This window comes from Mercenaria mercenaria, chromosome 18 (genome assembly GCF_021730395.1).
Source record: "Mercenaria mercenaria strain notata chromosome 18, MADL_Memer_1, whole genome shotgun sequence".
Classification (NCBI taxonomy): domain Eukaryota; kingdom Metazoa; phylum Mollusca; class Bivalvia; order Venerida; family Veneridae; genus Mercenaria; species Mercenaria mercenaria.
In genome coordinates this window covers 39,548,186-39,569,663 of record NC_069378.1, presented here as the reverse complement: position 1 = coordinate 39,569,663, position 21,478 = coordinate 39,548,186, and the positions used below count along the sequence as shown (strand labels likewise).

Genomic DNA, 21,478 nt, shown 5'->3' with positions numbered 1-21,478 from the left:
TTTATAAAGGTTAATCCAAGGAAAAGACAAAAAAAAACATTTCATGCAGATTCATCAACCTATTTTTGAGATGTTTGAAGGTATTACTATTTCTAGCTCTCGCAGTCCCTAAAAATTGTCAAGCGATACCATTTGAATACACCTGAGGTCCAAATAAGGAAGCTATTGGCCAAGTTTGGTGAAGATCCATCAATTTTTTCATGAGAAAAGGCCATTTATACCCCCATCACACCAAGCTCGTTTACAGTACGTTCTAAGAAATGTAGCCGAACGGGCTCAAACTGTGTGGCAACGGAGCAGACGTAGTAGCGACGTTCTACAGTCTGTCTAAGAACTTTATGGACTGGCTCGGACGGAGCTGAACGGGAATGGTGCTCCAGAACTTTGAGCCTACTCAAAAATTTCTGCCGATCATTCCGTCCTACAGTTAGACAGACTGACAACGTACTTAAAATGAGATGGACGTACTAAGGACTGAACCGCCGTACTTCGATCGTACTAGAGACGTGGTATGATGTGATGCGATCGGGGGTCAATTTAAGTACGTGTGCACACCGACTGGATCCGTTTGTAGCTCGTTTAACCCGTTCACAGAAAGACTTAACTCGACCGCATTACATCCTTAGTGCGTCGTTATTCCATCTGAATACGATCAAAATAAAATACTATGTTTGCAATACGTTTCAAAACAGTTCTAAGAGTTTACAATACGTTCTCAGTACGCTCCGCAGGTTTTTAGTACGTTTAGTACGTTTATTCACAGTTCCTACAACTTCGATCCCGTCTGTAGTACAATTACACAAGTTAGGGTATAAATACATGCCGTTGTCGTACAGATTCAAGATTTGGGCACACGGTTTAGCCAAGTTTATGCCTTTTGGTTTCTGACTCTGTCCTCCTTCATCCTCGGACTTGGAGACAGAGTCGTCAGAAGGTGCAGGGAATATATATATCGACACTCATCCTCTCAGCTTTCACGTTCAGGGGCTGACTCAGGAGACTGTATCGGCATTGGTCTTTTACTGCTTTAACACTTTACACCCTATCTCTGTTTGGTTTCACTTTTCTTTGGAGTCATATTGATACTTGCCTATTGCTGTAGATTTTTTTTGTCTTGAGAGGTTGAAGAGACAAACGAGAATGAGAACTGGGCGAAACGTGATGGCTTTTAATAGTCATCGGGCCAGAACGTGATTGCAATTTATGTTCTAAACGTACTAGGGAGAGATTAGGACGTAACCAGAACAGGTTAAACTGTCTGTGAACGAGTTGGTCGAGTTAACAACTAGTTAGAACGTATTTCGACGTACTCTGAACGAAGTAGGACTAGTTACAAACTTCTTTAATCTGACTACAGACGGACTTGGACTGCCTACAAACGGTGTTCACATGAGGTGAACGGGCATTATTTCCGACCTGAACTTACTATAAACGTACTTCAGACGGGATAAAGACGCAATGGACGTATCGAGAACTGTTTAAGAACTAATTATAATCGCGTTATGGATATTTTCCGGCCAAATTTCAAGCGTTCTAGCCAGATCCCAGCCCGTTTTACAATATTTTAGGACGGGTTGGAACGTTTTGAGAACTAGTTTGGTGTGATGGGGGCTTAAAGGGCATTTCCAGCAACTGTTACTGTGCAAACTAATAGGAAGTTACAATTATACATATTAAAAGTCTTTATAAGCATATGTATCAAAACACATCATAAGGGTTAGTGTAGTCATAAAAACTTAACTTTTCTATCAAGTTAAATATAGAATATGATTTTTTTCTGCATTTAATGTTTACCACTAACATAGTGGCCATTGTGGTCCTTGATCACTCACCAGAGTTCCACACCTGGCTTGAAATATTGTGGTAAAGTGTAAACTATATGGAACATTTGTGTCAAATTAGGCTGAAATCAAGCCAGTAGTTTCGGACAAGAACTACAGCAGCTGCATATAAAAATATATGCTCAGTCCCTTTGTAAACACCTTTTTATACTTATGGAATCATCTGAAGGAATATGGTAGGTCACAAAGGAATCCAGCAAGTCGTTTTAGATTAAAGATTTTCAAAGTTTTCCAACTGTCATACAAATAAAACTAGCCACACCTCTAGGGGGACAAGTTTTTCAACATGGTTTGAAAAAAATTGGTAAAGGGTCAACTAAGGAACATTGCTGTAACATTATTTTAAAACTGGGTCAGGGGTTACTGAAGGAAAGGTTTTATTTCTTTTTGGTTGCCAGGGCAACAAGCATATCAAGCATGGATATTTGAAACTATTTGAAAATGGATCACCCAAGAAACATTCATTTGAAACTGGCTTTGTGGTTTAGCAGATGTTCTTTAACATGTGGACAACAATCCTTAAAGTTCACCATAAGCCGCTTTTTAGGTGCTATAAATAAAATACAGATGGAAGAACTTACGAAACAAATTTTCCTGCCTCAATTTGAAGTATTGGAGCCTGCAGAGAGGACTCAAGAAGCACATCCTCTGGTTTAAATCCACTCCAACCACCTTCAACTTTGCTTGGTTTTGGATTGAATATTCTCAAAATACCATGGTAACTACCAATTACAATTTTATCTGCAAAGCACATAAAAGAAGTCCTGCCATGGTATACACATGTACATTATAGTTTCTTGTTGACTTTTAATGACTACATATAGTTGTTAAACAACTGATAATGGAAGTCTAATGTATGGATCCTGGATCTTTGAATTTTATGATAGTTGGGGACCATTTCCTATCACATCTTATTAGTATCATAAGTATGAAAACAAAGAAGCAGTATAGTAGAATAAAATATTAAGAAAGCATTTGCTGAACTGAATCAATGTCAGATGTTTTGCCAATACCTAGTTCATTTGGACTGTTGTCTATGTTAGCAACACACAGACATCCTTGGTCAAATTCTTCCTCTTCACCAACTGTTGTTGACCACCAGTCCCGTGCCTTAAATAAAGACATCTTCTTTCCCTATGTGATCTCTGAAACAAACAACAGTACCATTTAATACTTCTGTTTTGTACAAGTCTCCTTGCTACACTCAGCCTGAGTGTAGATATTGTAATCATAAGCAACTTTTAAAAACTGAAGCACATTATTTTCAGTCAGAAAAGTGCACCAGGTCTAAATTTTCAAAACTTTCTTTGGGGTAATCCCAAACCCCCTTTACAGGTGCCCCCTTCCCCCATCTCGCCACTTGGCAGTTTGATGTGCCCTTACACCAGCTGCCACCCTTCCTCTTTCAAATCCTGACTGCAGCACTGATTGAAAGGTCCAGCATAGACCAGGATATTTGAAACCATGAGTGTTGCTTAACAGGGCTAAAAATATGCCCATAAAATCTGCAAATGGGACCAGGGCAGTAAATCTGAATTACAAGGATAGTGAAATAGGGCGCAACTGAGAAAGCTACCACTGGAGTGTGTAATGCTTCCAGTGTGGATGACGATATTGGAGAATAGTTAAAGTCTTGAGTTCACTAAATTCTCTAACTTGGATCAGAAGGATGTTGACTTTTATTAAAAAATGTTGTGTGAAGTTTCAATTCAATGTAAGTGGTTGTTACAGATATCCAACTTGATAGTTAGTTCTATGCAAAACTATACCCAATCTTTCTCAGTTAAGAAAGACATAATTTGAATCAAATTCAACCAAGAGTAACTGTTATCTACAGTACCTGGATATTTCAGCAGGTCCAAATAAACCAGATAGAAGCGGTTCAAGGACAAATAGCTTGTTGGGCTATCTCTGACTTCCCTTAACCAAATGGTCCAAAAGATGTGAACATGTAACAAACATGCTACGAACATACCTATTCACAGGGAAAATTCATGGCAGGATATTTACTGCCACTTGTGAACATGTCGAGATTGATTTGATACTAGTTTGCAGGATATTCATATAGGAAGACCAAAGATCATGGCTTTTTTTGAAATAATCTGGAAATCTGGGTCTTGAAGATATATGACAAACGACAAACAAGAGGGTCACTGACCCTAAAGGCTTTTGACTAAAATTGACTAGTTATTATCGAACAACCTTAAAGAAGATACGTGAAAGCCCACATAGTAAAGAAGAACCTGGCAATGTTTACAAGAAAACTTTAATGAAGTCAGAGACTGAAATTGAAAATTTGAGAATTGAAAATGAGATGTTAAAGGAAACGCTCAATGAGAAAACAACCAGAACAAAAAATGAGGATGGAACATTTAGCAATGAAATAAGACTTTGTGTCATGGAACTCTTTGGACTAGAAATAGCTGTTGAAAAGATACCCCATGCAATAGAAACTGTTGGTAAACATCTATTTGGTATAAGCTACCAAAAACACGACCTACCTAACCGTACATCTGTCCAAAATATAGTTGATGAGGGCCACTTTCTAGCGAAGACATTTATAGCGGCTAAGATTGAAGAGTCAACAAACTTCGGAATAAACCGTGATGGCACAACAAGGCGGAAGGAGAAAATAGTCGATACATCTGTGACATTAGATTCTGGAGATATTATTAGCTTGGGCTTCACAAAAGTTTCTCGTGAAACAGCAGCAGTGATAACGGACGTAACAAAAAAACACTTTGAAGAACTTGCTCAGACTAGCTGTGCTAGAAATAAACAAATGGATAATGACTTCATTGCCAGATCATTAGAAAAGATAGCATTCACCATGAGTGACAGAGCCAGCAACGAGAAGCTTGCAGACAAGCTTTTGACAGAGTGGCGTGACGATATCATTAATCAGTGTGAAAATGAAACACAAAGAACAACTGTCCTCCATTTTCATTGTATGGCACATGTACTTCTGGGGTTCCATCGGTATGTGTGTGAAGACCTTAAAAAACAGGAAGTGATTTTAGTAGACAAAGAAGGTCCAGTTGATCGGGATCGTCTTCCAGTTTTTAAATACTGGTCAAAAAAGCAAAGCGTGATTGAAAGAGTAGTGTATACAACTTCTGGAATATTTGGTCCTGCAGGCGACCATCTTGGAATTCGTGACAGATGGGACCTACTGTGCAAGTAGAGGCATACGATCAGTCATTGGGAACTATAAAGACAATCGTTTCAACGCCATTTTCCAGACATCGGCTGAAATTCTCCTTCACAGAGAAGACTTTCTTCACGTTTTGAAAACTGTTCAGAACCCGAACCTGAAATTGAAGGCTGTGCAAGCAGATCTTAAATCAGAAATCGTGTAAACAATGCTGAAATGTATGTCAGTTATGTATGTTAAAGTAACAGGACCATACTGGTGGCTAGTAACATCAAGTTCTGTAAGCTATCTTGAATTGTATTCATACATCCAATCCCTTGAGAAGTTCCTGAAAACCGGTGAAATAAATCCTGAAAATCTTTTGTTGGAAGATACGAAAAGGCTGAATAACGATAACATGACAGTACCACACATGGAGAAATTTACGAAGAAACTCGCAGGTGTCGAGAAATCTGGCCTTCTGTTAACACTGTTAAGTGTCTGCTGCGGTGCTATGCTCCGGACTATCCAGAAACAGTTAGTCGATTTCCTAGAGGGAGGTCAGTACAGTCGGGCTCCAACCAAAGACGATCTTCAAAGAACAGCATATGCTCAAGTAACAAATCTTGGTTGTGAGCACCATTTCGGTGATCTGGACAGTAGCCAAAAACGACGTCCAAATGCTTCATTTCACCACCATTTTTCTGTCCAAATGTTAAAGAGAAACAGAAAGAAGCTGTTTCAATGGATTGGTGATATGAATACCAAAGAACAGGATGCACTTCTGAAAAGTGCTCGAAAAGGTGGTCGCGATTTAAGAAATCAACATAGAATTCATGATGCCGGTGTTCTCGATGAAATTGAAACCATGATGAATAATCAGCCTAACATTAAACGCAGAAAAGTGTGTGACTCTCCAAACATTGACACTGAAGAAGACGACGACTATGAGATGGAAGCACTTGAAAACTTGTTGCCAAAAACAAACTGTTTCAAAGATAATGAATATGTAGCAGTTGCCTACCAAGATGCTTGGTACCCTGGTGTTATAGTGAAATCTTCAAGCAATGAAATAGCAACTGTTAACTTTATGGCTCCTTGTAGAAAGCCTGGAACATTCATGTGGCCTGCTAAAAAGGATATTCAGTCAGTTGACAAACAATTTGTATTGAAGCAGGGATTGATTCCAGAATGTTGCAACTCTGGCCGTCAGTGGTTCTTTTCAGAGTTTGTTGAAATAGACAAAGTGTATGCTATGTACAAGGACTATTATTTCAGTTGAACATGCTTTGTCAGTATCTAGATAGTGTGGTCAAATTGTGTAAAAAGTAGTGATTACCAAAAATGCTATTTACTGAAAATTTCAAGCCGACAGATAGTTTTCATGTACTAAAATTCTCAAAGGTTACTGTGATTCTTGATTATTATTGAAGAAGTTGTTCTGTACAAATATAACATATTATAAAGATCTCATTGATGTTATCATGCACTTAATTTATTATTTATTGATATGTGATAGTTAATTGACTCTAAATAAAATATTTTTACATGATGAAATGTTGCTATATGATATGAAATTACAAACATTAAAATTGTTGAAATTTGACCATGCTTTTTTACTCTTCCTGTCCACTAGAGTCAGCTGATCTAAAATTAAGTGCCAGAAATGAATAGAGCAGGAAAAAATACACAAGTACACCAAATTTTATGAATATATGTCTATGAATAAGAAAGTTATACTTATTTTAGTGAAAAAAGCACCGAAAAGAGTTCCGTCGCGGCGCGTCTCCGAATGCCTATTTTATATAAGGAAATATTCTAAAAAATGACCGAAATTTGCGAACTTTAATATTTCATAACTTTTGATCTGGTTAAGATATTTTCAAAATTTAAACTGTTTTGTGATGCTATTTTCAAGCTCTTTCATTTACAATATATAACTTCAACATGGAAATACTTCTTAAAAATGGTCTGGGGTTGCTACAGTAAAGCACTCACCTGAGTATAGGGCTTTAAGTGTGTTTGCATAACGTAATGGTACAAGTATTGATAGGTTTCTTCTATGTTAGCTGTCACACACATTTTTTAGCCTAGGGCAATAGTTAGACAGTACAACTCTGATATCACACACCAAAAATCAAGGCTCTAGCTATTATGGATTCAGAGAAGAAGATGCATGTGGTCCAAGTTTGTTTCAGTACACAAACCTATGCATATGGTCCAAATTTGAAGGCTGTAGCTACAGAAATGTGAAAGTAGGTCACTAAGTAAAGATCAAGGTCAAAGTTCATTTCGGTACACAAAACTATGTATGTCGTCCAAATTTGAAGGCTGTAGCTTGAGAAATGTGGAAGTAGGTCACGAGGTCAAAATCAAGGTCAAATTTCATTTCGGAACACGAAACTATGCATGTGGTCCAAATTTGAAGCCTGTACCTTCAAAATGTGAAAGTAGGTCACTAGGTCAATGTCAAGGTCAAATTTCATTTCGGAACACAAAACAATGCATGTGGTCCAAATTTGAAGGCTGTAGCTACAGAAATGCGAAAGTAGGTCACTAGGTCAAGATAAAGGTCAACTCATGTCAAGGTTCATCTAGCCAATCAAAACTATACATGTGGTCCAAATTTGAATCTTGTAGGATATGGACAAGAGGGTTTTTTAAGTTCTTCCCTATATAAGTCTATATAAACCATGTGACCCCTGGGGCGGGGCCATATTTGACCCTAGGGGGATAATCTGAACAAACTCGGTAAAGAACCACTAGATGATGCTACATTACAAATATCAATACCTTGGTTTTGTGGTTTTGGACAAGAAGATTTTTAAAGTTTTCCCTATATATGTAAACCATGTGACCTCCAGGGCGGGGCCATATTTGACCCTGGGGGAATAATTTGAATAATCTTAGTAGAGAACCACTAGATGATATCACATACAAAATATCAAAGCTTTTCCCTATATAAGTCTATATAAACCATGTGACCCCCAGGGCGGGCCATATTTGACCCTGGTAGATGACCACTAGATGATTCTACATAGGGCTGTCATTGATTGGGTCTTAGGCATATCGACGATACCGATATATCAGAAGACAAATATCGATGATACATCGATATATCGATTATTAAGTTAGATTAACAACATATTTGTTCATATGCATACTATATACCTTCCTGTAAATGCTATTTTTAGTTTCATTGCCTACTTTTCGTATTACTGTTTGATTGTGTTGTATTTGTATTTATGATAATAAAAGAAACAAATAAAAATTAATAAAATCTTTCATTTTTATTTTGCCTTCACTTCTCTTTTGCATTTATCTAGATTTACAACTTTGTAAGCTTAATTGTTTTTGGGGTCTGAGTGTTTATCTGGATAGTTTTTTCTCTCTGTAAAATATCGATTTTTGAAAATTGGAATCGATAATCGATCGACAAAAAAATATCGTTGATACATCGATATCGTTTCTATCGATGACAGCCCTAATTCTACATACAAAATATCAACGCCCTAGGCCCTGTGCTTTTGGAATTTCAGGCTAGCAGTTTCACACAAGAAGATTTTTAAAGTTTCCACTATATACTTAAAGGGAAAAGTGACCATACCCTCTGGCGGCCATGTTTTTTGACAAATAGGTATAACTTAAATAATAGAGGGTGATATAAAGACCATTTGTGTGAAATTATTTCAAAATCGGACCATCGGTTTAGGAGATGTCGTTTGAAGTTTTTTTCTATTTTAAGCTATGACAGCCCCTATGTGCAACCAAGTGGAACCGTTTGAACAACTTTGTAAGAGGACCACACAAGGAACATCATGGCCAAGTTTCATCAAAATCCATTCAGTTGTTTTGGAGGAGATGTCGTTTAAACACAAATGTTGACGATGGACGACTTGACACACGGACTGAAGATGGACACAGAGTGATCACAATACCTCACCATGAGCACTTCGTGCTCAGGTGAGCTAAAAAGGCAATCAAAGCTAGCATTCTCTATAGAATGACAATTTCTAACTTATTTTCTATGACCAGAGTTAATTTTTTCCAATGATTTCTGCATGTTTATGGCAGATTATCACTGGTATATGCCAAAATCAAACTCAAAATTCTTGGAAATAATCGAATATGTCCTGCTATTCTTTTATTCTATATATTTTGCTACAAAACATTACTTTGAAATGACAACTTTGACACTATTTTCGTGATTTTGAAACATGTAAATCAGATTTATTCACGCGAAAAAACATTGCTGCTAAAATGGTAACTGATTACATGTAATATTATTCAGTCTGTGAAAACATGATTTTCGTTTCTTTGACGATAACAGCTGAAACACATCTTCAAACAATAGCTCATAGAACACGAAATGTCCCCCTTGATGCATTCAGTAATTGCACAAGGAACAGAAATTATTAGGTCACTTTGCACTGGATGTTTGACGTACTGACCTCAAAGCAATAATTATGGGTCATTTACCAATCATGAGTAAACTCTATCAAATGTGATCTCAGACCAAAGCATTCTCCATTTATCTGGCAAAAAAGTTCTATGTGATCTTGACCTTTGACCTCAAAATCAATAGGGGTCATCTGCTGGTCATGATCAACATCCCTATATACTATGCCAACCTTGCTATTAAGTTTCGTGATCCTAAGGCCCAAGCATTCTCAAGTTATAGTCCGGCAACTGTGTAATTGTTCTGGGTCACTAACCTTGACCTTGACCTACTGACCTCAAAGACAATAGGGGTCATCTGCTGGTCATGACCATCCTCCCTATCAACTTTCTTGATCCTAGGCCCAACAGTTCTTGAGTTAGCGTCCGGAAACCGTTTAACTGTTCCAGGTCACTGTGACCTTGACCTTTGAGCAACTGACCTCAAAATCAATATGGGTCATCTGCTGGTCATGACCAACCTCCCTATCAACTTTCATGATCCTAGGCCCAAGCGCTCTTGAGTTATCATCTGGAAACCGTTTAACTGTTTCGGGTCACTGTGACCTTGACCTTTGAGCAACTGAGCTCAAAATCAATAGAGGTCATCTGCTGGTCAAGACCAACCTCCCTATCAACTTTCATGATCCTAGGCCCAAGCGTTCTTGAGTTATCATCCGGAAACCAATTGATGTACGGACCGACCAACATCTGCAAAACAATATACCGCAGGGGTGGGGGGTGGGGGGCATAATAACTCCCGTGTACTTAAATCAAGGATATCATGTTCGCGGGAAGTTCACAGCTCTCAGTGATTTTTATGCCCTTTTGGGAAAAGGTCCGGTACCGGATAAATTGGGAAAAATAGCGGGGTCTTTACTCAGATTGGGAATTTTTATAGTTAATTAATAACATCATTTAAAATGCTTCTTCCTTTAATTCCATGTAGATAGCATCAAACAAAGTGTTTAAATGGTTAAATCATGGTGAATGTCAATATAACTAATTTTTCCTTCTTCAATCATCAAAATGCAAACTTAATTTCAGGGCTCACGCTGTCAGTCGCCATTATCGCCATTTGCGATTATTTTATTTAAATGGCGAATATTTTTTCATTTTGGCGACAGCAACTGGCGATTGTTTTATTCAAAAGCTACATAAATAATTATGCCAAGTGAGACAGTAACCTGCTATCAGCTAGTGACAGTAGTGTAGAAAATCGATAGAGCGGACTGTTTATTACCTCGTGTATTCCAAACACATGTCAACTATGCCGATGAGATAACATCGCCTAAGACGGTAGGATGCAGACGACAATTAAACCAATTATAATCGGAAGTTAATCTTACTTATCTAGCTATCAATCAGACTGAACTGACAGGCTCCTTTTTGGGAACATTTTAAATTGCCAACGCAAATTTTCTTCAACTCTTTATTCGGCAGACAAAGATTAAACCAATTTGTACGGCAGTTTCCTGATGAAAACCTAAATTGCCATCTATAGTTACCGCTAATTTAATTATCTGTATAAACATATTATAAACTGACCTACCTGTCGAAGATTTCAAAATAACTTTAATCAGAATCTAGGTCAGATCTATACTCTCATTATGTGTTTTTAATCTGAAATGAAATTGTTCGAAGTGAAAAAAATCTTATTTTTTTTTTAATTTTCAAGATTTGAAAAGAACGCGAATTTGTTGAAATATTACAGGCCAGATATTTTTAATAGTTTACTTTTTTTCCAAGACAATTCTGGCATAATAAATGTTTGTTTTGCACATTAAACGAAATTATCAGGTCTTGTTTCTATTTTTAGAAACATGGCCGATACGGGCAAGCTAAAAAACAAGAGCTGTCGGAGGACAGCAACGCTCGACTATTCAACAGCCTTGTCAATTGAATGAATACAGAAGTTGAAAAAGGGGCATAATTTTGTAAAATGCAAAGTAGAGGTATTGAACCTCTGTACTGCATGTCATATCATGACAGTGAACAAGTGTGTGAAGTTTCAATCCTTTCCAATTTGTGGATACTGAGATACCAGCTTACATACAAAAACTTAACAAAAAACTGCTAAGTCAAAGGGGCATAATTTTGTAAAAATGCCAAGTAGAGTTATGGGACCTTCACAGTGCATGTTAGATCATGACAGTGAACAAGTGTGTGAAGTTTCAATCCATTCCAATTAGTGGATACTGAGATATCAGATTACATACAAAAATTTAACCAAAAACTGCTAAGTCGAAAAAGGGGCATAATTTAGAAAAAAAAGAGAGTAGAGTTATGGGACTTGCTTAGTGCTTGTCACATCATGATAGTGAACAAGTATGTGAAGTTTCAATCCATTCCCATTAGTAAGTACTGAGATACCAGCTTACATACAAAACCTTAACCAAAAATTTCTAAGTCGAAAAAGGGGCATAATTTTGTAAAAAAGCAAAATAGAGTTATGGAACCTGTGCAATGTAGATCAGTTCATCACAGTGAATAAGTGTGTGAAGTTTCAATCCATTCCCACAAGTGGTTACTGAGTTACCAGCTTACATACAAAACCTTAACCAAAAATTTCTAAGTCGAAAAAGGGGCATAATTTTGTAAAAAGCAAAATAGAGTTATGGAACCTGTGCAATGTAAGTCAGTTTGTCACAGTGAATAAGTGTGTGAAGTTTCAATCCATTCCCACAAGTGGTTACTGAGATACCAGCTTACATACAAAACCTTAACCAAAATCGGGACGCGGACGCCGACGCGGACGCCGACGCATGGGCGAGTGCAATAGCTCACTATTCTATGAATAGTCGAGCTAAAAATCAACAAATAAATTTGCTTGCATACAGTCATTAGCGTAAGTAAAAACATTCTAAAACACGTAAAAATTTTGTATATTTATTGAATAAAGCATTAAAAACTTGTTGACAAAAGCTGTAATTCAATAGTGTGCAAAGATGCCAAATATCGCGCATTTTCACGACCCGATTGTTTTGTACGTTTTGAGCAATTTAATTGCAATTTTGGTCAAAAGAATCATTCATGAAAACACTTTTGATATGTATAAAGAAAAAGTATAAACATGAATGATACTCAAAGACTTGGTAAACTTTCCATTGAGTGCAACTGTGCCCATATTGTGTGTGCATGAATAGGGCTAACTGAGCCATTGTCCAGTCCATAATGTCACTCAATATCATCCATTTCAGCTGCCTTACACAAACTAAATACGTGTCCTGTAAATGCCTTCAAAATCCATCAGAATATAGCATTTTAAACATATTTATAGTGGGACCCTACCACCAATATCAGGAGGTAATTTCCCTGAATCCCTGATTCCCACACCCCCAGTTGGGGCCCACTACTTTATAAAGCAATTTAGATAATATACATGTTGAAATCTATTATATTTATTTTTATAAAAATTGCATGCAAACATCCGCATTAGTTTTGGCTATTGTTTTTTCATAGGTTAAAAAGTTGGCTATTATCAGGGCTCTCGCGACTGGGCGACTTGAGCGAAATAGGCGCTCTAGAACTTCAAACTTCGCTCAAATCTAACCTCAAAGCGAAATGCAAGTCGCCCGATTTTCTTTGATTTCCGCACTCTCTAATTACTGCTACCCAGACTGTTGACAATTTGCACCGTGTCATAATGAGTGTCGAATACACAAACACACGCCGGCAGCATAATTTAAGCTCCGCCTACCTCAGGTACTTGCGAGATTATGCCGAGAAGTGTGAAAGCGAATCAAATTATCCGATACACCAGAGTCTATTGTGTTAAGCCAATCAGCGCCGCGTTTACGTCTTTGACACTTCGCGTTAATTGTCAACATGTTCGAGTGCAAAAAAACACAATGTTTTATTAAAGAAACTGCTGATTAACTATGCGATTAATTGGAATATGGTTCACAATTATTTGTTATCTATAATAAAAGAACGACATGTAACGTATTAACTACGTTAAATTGACTCCCATCGATGAATTTATTTGAATATGTATTTCTAGATTACTGTACACATTTTACTTTCAGTTTCATATTTCGAGTGAGATACTGACATTCTTCGGTGAATGACTCGGTGCAAAGAGCTATAAAAAATAAATACACTTCTACTTCTTTGCTCGGTGTTAATAATAAACACTTCATACATGTACAAGATATAACCAAAATTCGGCGTGTTACATTTATAGCATCGGCTTGAATTTTGAAAATGACTTTTTTCAGAATTTTGTAAGAAAACGATAACCACTGTATGGGAAATGATCTAACTAAGAAAATGAACGGTCACATCAATGTTTTTTATCAAGAAACAAGAAAATTACAGCCACCTTTCGAATCACTCAACATCATTGCGGTAGAAAGTCTTCCCACTTCTCCCTAAAGTCTCCCCACTTCTCCCTAAAACAGCTTGAGGGAGAAGTGACTTCTCCCAAAAATTTGGACCTAGCTAGACCCCTGATTATTTTTAGGCCAGTGTGAGCCCTGAATTTGGTCATTTGGGGAATTTTTGGATGATAATTGGGAAAAAAGATTGCATTTTTCTATTGGGAAAAGGTCCTTTTAGGGGTACTTTATAAAGAAGGAAAAAAATCGCTGGCTCTACTTGTGCCCTGCAAATCTTATTTGCATGTGAAAAGTCAAATCAAATCTTTATTTAGTGTCAAAGAGATTTCAACAAATTAACATAAGCTATGTATATGTATAGCTTTTTACCAACAGAAAAGTAAACATCCTGTGATCAGTGTATCTATTTTATCAAAAATATTTGCAGCATCTTCGCCCAATATTAGCGGCATGATCACAACAATAGATTATGACAAACTATATTTCCACAAAGGAAGTGTCTAGGGGTACGGATCCGTACCTCTAGACAAGCCTGTTAGGGGTTTTCTAGGGGTACGGACCTCCTTTTTCTAGAGATTTAGGGTTATTTATATCTTAAATTTTGTTGAAAATGAAATAACAACTAAGTGTTAACCAGTCTTCACTTAAAACTTGGATCTAATTGGTTTACAGATACCAGCGTTCGTCCGATTGTTTACCTTCTCTTTCAAAACCTAAATAACCGAGGAACTCCAAATGAATACACTGTTCTGTGCCGATAGGAATTAGTTTGTTGTCAAATAAACTGTTGATAACAGCTAGATTAATGAATGAATCTATCCCTTAAATGAATTCTATTTGAAATTCAGCAAATAAATAAATTAGGCATAATAATATGCACCAATCTATTTTGTTATTTAACAATGTACATTGTTGTGTAATGATAATCGGCACGGAACTGATTGTTTAATAATCAATTAAGCGGCATTAAGTAAAAGAAACTGTTTGTGAAAACGTCCCATGTATCTCGTAACGGCTACCAAATGTGTGAAAAGCATAAATACACTAAGGGCTAATTATCAATTAAAAATAAGTTTTTCCCCAACATACTTAAAAGTATTTTGTTTAATCTTTATATCTTTTTTTTCTGCCATTTCGAAACTTCGTGGTTTATTTGGTGTTCCTCGGTTATTTACGTTCCGAAAGAAAATGTAACAAATCGGATGAATGTTGTTATCTGTAAACCATTTAGATCCAAGTTTAAGGTGAATTCTGATGAAATGTTATTTGTTATTTCATTTTCAACAAAATTTGAAATGTAAATGACCCTTAATCTCTAGAAAAACGGAGGTCCGTACCCCTAGAAAACCCCTAACAGGCTTGTCTAGAGGTACGGATCCGTACCTCTAGAATCAGATTCTAGAGGTACGGATCCGTACCCCTAGACACTTCCTTCCACAAAGGCTTGGCTGCACTTCCAGTCTCTGAATAATAAAATAGTGTAGATTAATAAGTCCCCCTACATCTTTGGTAAGAATATGTATTCAATATTTATATGCAATTACCAGATGCATGCCTAGACTTTTGTGTCCTTGTGACACTTTCCTAAAATTTTCACAGGACTGAAATTGCATCTTTAACCTTAAATTCTGGCATGTTGAGTCTGGATTTTTAGTTATATCCAGAATTTTTACGACCCTTTACAGGCATATCACATTGCTAAAAGCTGCAGAAACTGTTTTCTGTCTTAGCACATGCAGAATGTTTACATTGGCTACAGGAAATTTGAAGGGGAAATATTATAATTTTTCTAAAACCTCGGCATAGGCTAAAAAAGAAAATGGTGATATGTTATCTATCATAAAAAGACTGTCTAACCTGTAATTATCACTTCATTACGACAGCCAAATATTTTTAAAATTGAAAAATCTAAAATAATTTGCAAACAAGAGTGAGCTGGAGGAAATTATTTTCTTCTACTGCGCATGTGCATAGGAAGTCATCATGGATATATTCGATACCCGTACTCTACCGTATCAGCTGTGGCGTAAGTCTACATCTACATCTATGGGGATACTTCCAACCATAACTGAAAGGTCGGGGCAGTAGTTAAAAACATGTTGCTATGTTACATGATACATGATATGCATGTGTTAAGAGAGTAAGAGCAGTAATATATACAGCTTTGTTAAAAATAAAAACAGGATGATGACATTAGTACATATACTATAGTTTACTTAACAATCAGCACACAGACCGACGCACAGACCCTACAAAATGACCTTTACAAACTAGAAGACTGGGAACGAGAATCGGCTATGGAGTTTAATCCTGACAAGTGAAAAAACAACCATTAATATTCCCTTATACCTTGCATAACACAATACTCAAAGCAACTGACTCGGCAAAATACCTTGGGGTTACCATTTCAAAAGACTTAAACTGGTCACAGCATAAAGATAAAATAACATCCAAAGCAAACAATTCACTTAGATTTATTAAACGTAACATCAAAACAACAAACTAAAAGGTTAAGGAGGCTGCCTACACAACTTACGTTAGACCCCAGGTGGAATATTGTTCAATTGTTTGGCACCCCTGGCAGAAACATCTTGGCAATAAGGTAGAAAGTGTACAGAGAGCTGCGGCCAGGTACGTCTGTAACAATTATGACTTTACGAGCAGTGTTACTCAGATGTTAGAAGAACTACATTGGAAAACATTATACCAAAGAAGGGTCTATAACTCAGTAATATTCCTCTACAAAATACAACACCAGTTAGTTTTTGTCGATCATGATCACCTGACCGACACTAGAAACCTGAATTTCCTCATACCCCAGTCTCGAACACAGTACCATCTCAACTCTTTCTTTCCTAGAGCTATCCGCTACTGGAATACTCTCCCAGGTCACATCCAAGCTAGTCCCAGCCTCAGTATCTTTACAGAGAGGCTGGCGACGGTCAACCTCTAGTGCATTATCTCCATTTTAATTTTAACTTGCACTCTCCTTTTATCTTATCATCTTTCAACCAATGCACTTAACTATTTTATTTTAGACTAACACTGTTTCCCTGACCAGCACCTCCCAGTCATAATCTTTGTTGATTGTTGGGGAGTAACCTGTAGATGTAGATGTAGATACGAGTCTAGGTCAGATGTGAAGCACTGAATGTTCACACTGTCCTTGATGTTATAAGGCAAGGCGTTCCAGTATCTGGCCGTGCGGGGAAAAAGGAGATCATATAATATTGTGTTCTTGAAGATGGAATGGTAAAGTTTGAATTTCTAGAGACTGTCAGGTGGTTATGCTACAGAGACGAGGTTGTGTGATATTTTGTACAACATTATTAGAGATGCATGTATTCTTCTCTGTTCTAATGTCTGCCATTTAAGAGTTTCAAGCATTGATGTTACGCTGCTTTGCTACGAGTAATCATTCATAACATATCTAGCTGCAGCTCTTTGTACCTTTTCTATCTCATATGCTAAGTTTTCTGCCATGGATGCCATATGGTGTTACAGTATTCTAATTGTGGGCGGACGTGTGTTTTGTAGGCAGTTTCTTTGATATTACGGTTGTTACATTGTATATTCTTTTTTTTTTAAATCTGAGAGTGTTACTAGCTTTTGAAAATGTAGTTTCAACATGTTTTTTCCAACTATAAAGTCATCACTAATGGTAATCCCAAGGTATTTAGAATTTTCTGTAGTTTTTAGTTCTTGATTATGTAATTTATATGGAAAGATGATATTTTTTCTTTTTATTTTTCGGAGATTCTTATGATTTCGCATTTATCAGGATTAAACACCATAGACCCTTTACCTTCCCATTCTTCTAATTTTGTCAAATCATCTTGAAGTTTGTTAGAGTCTACTAATGAGTCGATGGTGAGGAAAGAAAGGAAGAGGCAAGGGCCCAACACTGAACCTTGGGGAACCCCTGACAGAACTGGTAACGAATCAGAATGTGAGCCTTCAGCTACTACAGATTGAGAACGATTAATAAGGAAAGATTGAACCCAAGATAGAGATGTTTTGTTGACACCAAGTTTCATGAGTTTATAGAGAAGAAGTTGATGACTGACCTTATCAAAAACTTTAGAGAAATCCATGAGATCTGTTTGTTTTCGAGATTGGAGATTGTCAAAAATTTCTTGTATAAAGGATAATAATTGAGTCTCATAGCTATGTTTGAAATGGAAGCCATGTTGGAAAGGTGTGAGAAGATTGTTGCTGTGGAGATGACGCGTGATATTAGAGACCATGATATGCCCCATAAGTTTGGAGGCTATGCAAGTCAGAGAGATTGGCCGATAGTTGCTGGCTTTATATTTAGGACCATCTTTGTATACAGGTGCAACGACAGCAGTTTTCCAGTCCTCTGGAACTATACCAGTTCTCAGTGAGTTCTGGAAGACTTTAGTGAGAAAAAGAGCTGTTTCGAGAGAAAGTTCTTTAAGTAATCTTGGCGACAAGCAACTTAGACTTAATCATGTGTATAAAATATTTAATGATAAATGTCCGGCATATCTTAAAGAAAATTTTAAAAGGTGTAATGAACAACACCAGTATAATAGTAGAGGTAGTAGTACCAATTTTTATGTGCCAGCTATAAATGGTTTTACAACTTCAACTTTTTATCATAATAGTATTTTAGACTTGAACCAATTACCTCAAATTATACATAATACTAAGAGTAAATATGCTTTTTAAAAGGAAGTTAAAAAGCACTTGATTTTAGATATGAAGTTGGCTGAAGATTCCAGTTATATCTATTTTTAATTGTAAGTATAGTCAAATGTAGATTTTATGTGATATGATTTTTATTGTGATAACATTGTTCGTGTAATATATGTATGTCTATGTACTGACAACATAATTGTGCACTTATTCTGCATAAACTGTATCTATTACTATTATTTAAATTATTTAAATACTCTTGTCCATTATGACAATATTTTCAAGGACCCTGTTGGAAATAAGCCGCAATGCTTTTACAGGTTATCCTGTGTTTTTATATATGTCATAATTGTGCACTAGTCACCAATAATATCTGTGATATCCAAGCTGTGTTAATATATTATGTGCTTTATAAATTCAATGTATGTAATAACTGTGTCAATGTGATGTATATATTTACACGAATAAATCTAAATCTAAATCTAAATCTAAATCTAAATCTACAGCTGATCCGGACCAGACGCCTTGTTAGGATTTAGATCCTTTAGCATTTTCAAAACACCTTCTACAGTTATATCTATATCGCTCATTTTATTTTCTTGCTGAATTTTGTCATTTGATTCAAAAAGATTTGATTCACAAAGTTGTTTAAGACTGACTGGTAAATGTTTCGCTCTAACAATAATTGCGGTATTTTAAACCGAAAGTGCACGTATTAAAGGTATTTTTGACCGGAAAGTGGGTTTTTGTTTTGCATTTCACGAAATAAATATTCAAAGCAGCATACAATACAATACAATACAATACAATACAATGCAATGCAATGCAATGCAATGCAATGCAATGCAATGCAATACAATACAATACAATACAATACAATACCACATCTACATCTACATCTTGCAATGCAATGCAATGCAATGCAATGCAATGCAATACAATACAATACAATACAATACAATACAATACAACATATACATCTACATCTACGGTGTACTGCCCAACAATCAATTCTAAATATGACTGGGAGGCGCTTGTCTGGGACAGACTGTTAAAAGATGAACAAGCTTATTAGGTGCAAAGTTAAAAAGAATTACAATTACAGTACAACCTCTCAAGATGCGTAGTTGTTTACAATACAATACAATACAGAACATGCGCTAACGCTATTCTAGCAAAAAACGTGTAAAAATCTAAAAACAAATGGATGCATTATCCATCAACGTCGTTAAATGTCAATGAAATGCGCGGGAATGTTAGCGTTGTTTTATCACGAAACTTTGAAATTGTCAATGTGCCCTACTTGGATGGATATGTCCCTCGGCCAGCTTCATATGGTGTCTATATATCAAAACTTAATGGTTTTGCAAGACCTTGAGACCAAAGAGCTATAAAAAAATTACACTTCTTTGTTGAGACCAATGATATTTTTGATTATAAAAATCTTTATATTATAAAATGTTGTTACAAGAGGTTACCGCTAAATTTGATGAAGTAAATTTTAGAAATGAACCGTCTTTATTGCGCCATTTGGTACCGTACTGAAACAGTGAATGACCCAGCCTGTCTTTACAATTATTCTATAATATTATTAACGATGTTCTTTCAAAAATTGCGCCTTTAAAACAAACAGAGATTAGCGTGATACTTAGCAAACATGGTTTAATGAAGAAATAAAACATGCGATTTTTCAAAGAGACCACCTGCATAAGAATAAAGAATTTGAAAAGTACAGAATTCTACGTAATAAGGTCTCATATATGATTAAGAAAAGTAAAAAGGATATTTACAATCAGGCTGTAAAAGAAAGCAAAAACACACGCTATCTTTGGAAAAAATATTAGAAATATCTCAAACATAAGTACTGTAGATGAGGGCATAGTATTACCAGCTAAGTTGATGAGTACTGGTCGAGTTATAGAGGGACAGACTAATATATTATATACGCTAAATGAACATTTCACCAATATATCGAATATTATTAAAGGTGGTCAATCACATTTAATCAACATTTAATGACATTTTTTACTTTTTGTATATTCTGGTAGAGAATTATTTAAGGAACAAAAAGCCCGATTACACACAGTTAGATTCCTATTTGAAATGTATATTTTATTATTTTTATAAAATTTTGTAATTACTCCCCTTTAATATGAAAGTATATAAAAAGCTGGGTATTTCTTTTTATTTCGATACAATGTCTAGTTTTACATTTGCATTTGATAGACATATCAACTATTGAACAATCTGAACCAAAATGCAAGTTTTAAAGCTGTGTGCAGCTTCTGAATTCATTTATTTCCAATCTGTCTTGGTTGCGCAACCAAGATAGGCAAAGGGAGGTAATAACAATTTTCAAACTTGCGTTTCTAATGAATTCCATCTAAATACATAATTTTTAATGCAAATATTTTACAAATATATTACAATATGTCTAATATTTATACATTTCCTTAGGCAAAGTATGTTTATCAAATTTATACTTATGATAAAATATCTCTATCTTGGTTGGGCAACCAGGATAGGAAAATGAAATTTTAAAAATACCTCCAGCGAAAATCTAATTTGTATTAAGTGTTAAGTGAACATAAATAAGTGTAAATGATCAGATGCTAAAGTTTCGAACAAATCCGTTATATGGCCAAAATCTGATTATCCACCTTTAAGAAAACGGCTTTTGTAGAATAAGATTTTTCAAACCTAAAGGACTTCATTGATAGTTCACTTAATACCCATACATATTTTGTTATTGAACCTATAACACCTTTCGAAGTAAAAAATATATTGATAAATTAGATATGCATAAATCAACAGGATTGGACAGAATCGGTCCAAATATATTGCGTTACTGTTTGTGGTGACCATATTACAACGTCAATTGCTTTTATAATAAACACAAGTATTTTAAATGGTTTATTTCCCGATGCTCTCAAAGAGGCTTACGTTCTCCCAATATTCAAAGGTGGTGACAAAGGAGACCCAAATAACTACAGGCCCATATCTATTTTGCCTACAATTTCCAAAATATTTGAGAGACACATAGCAAATCAGATCCATTCCTTCTT

The 21,478-nt window shown here is 36.0% G+C and overlaps 1 protein-coding gene across 1 annotated transcript in view; it reads right to left on the bottom strand.

Annotated features, from left to right (window-relative positions):
- Positions 1-15,720, bottom strand: part of LOC123537866 (protein PTHB1-like) — a 75,754-nt gene extending 60,034 nt beyond the window's left edge. Inside the window, exons 1-3 of the mRNA XM_053530204.1 lie at positions 15,609-15,720; positions 2,855-2,986; positions 2,423-2,582 (exon numbers count right to left, since the gene is read on the bottom strand). Of these exons, the coding sequence (XP_053386179.1) occupies positions 2,423-2,582; positions 2,855-2,966 (272 nt within the window). The 5' untranslated portion in view covers positions 2,967-2,986; positions 15,609-15,720. The remainder of the gene's footprint in view (positions 1-2,422; positions 2,583-2,854; positions 2,987-15,608) is intronic.
- Positions 15,721-21,478: the final 5,758 nt, after the last annotated feature.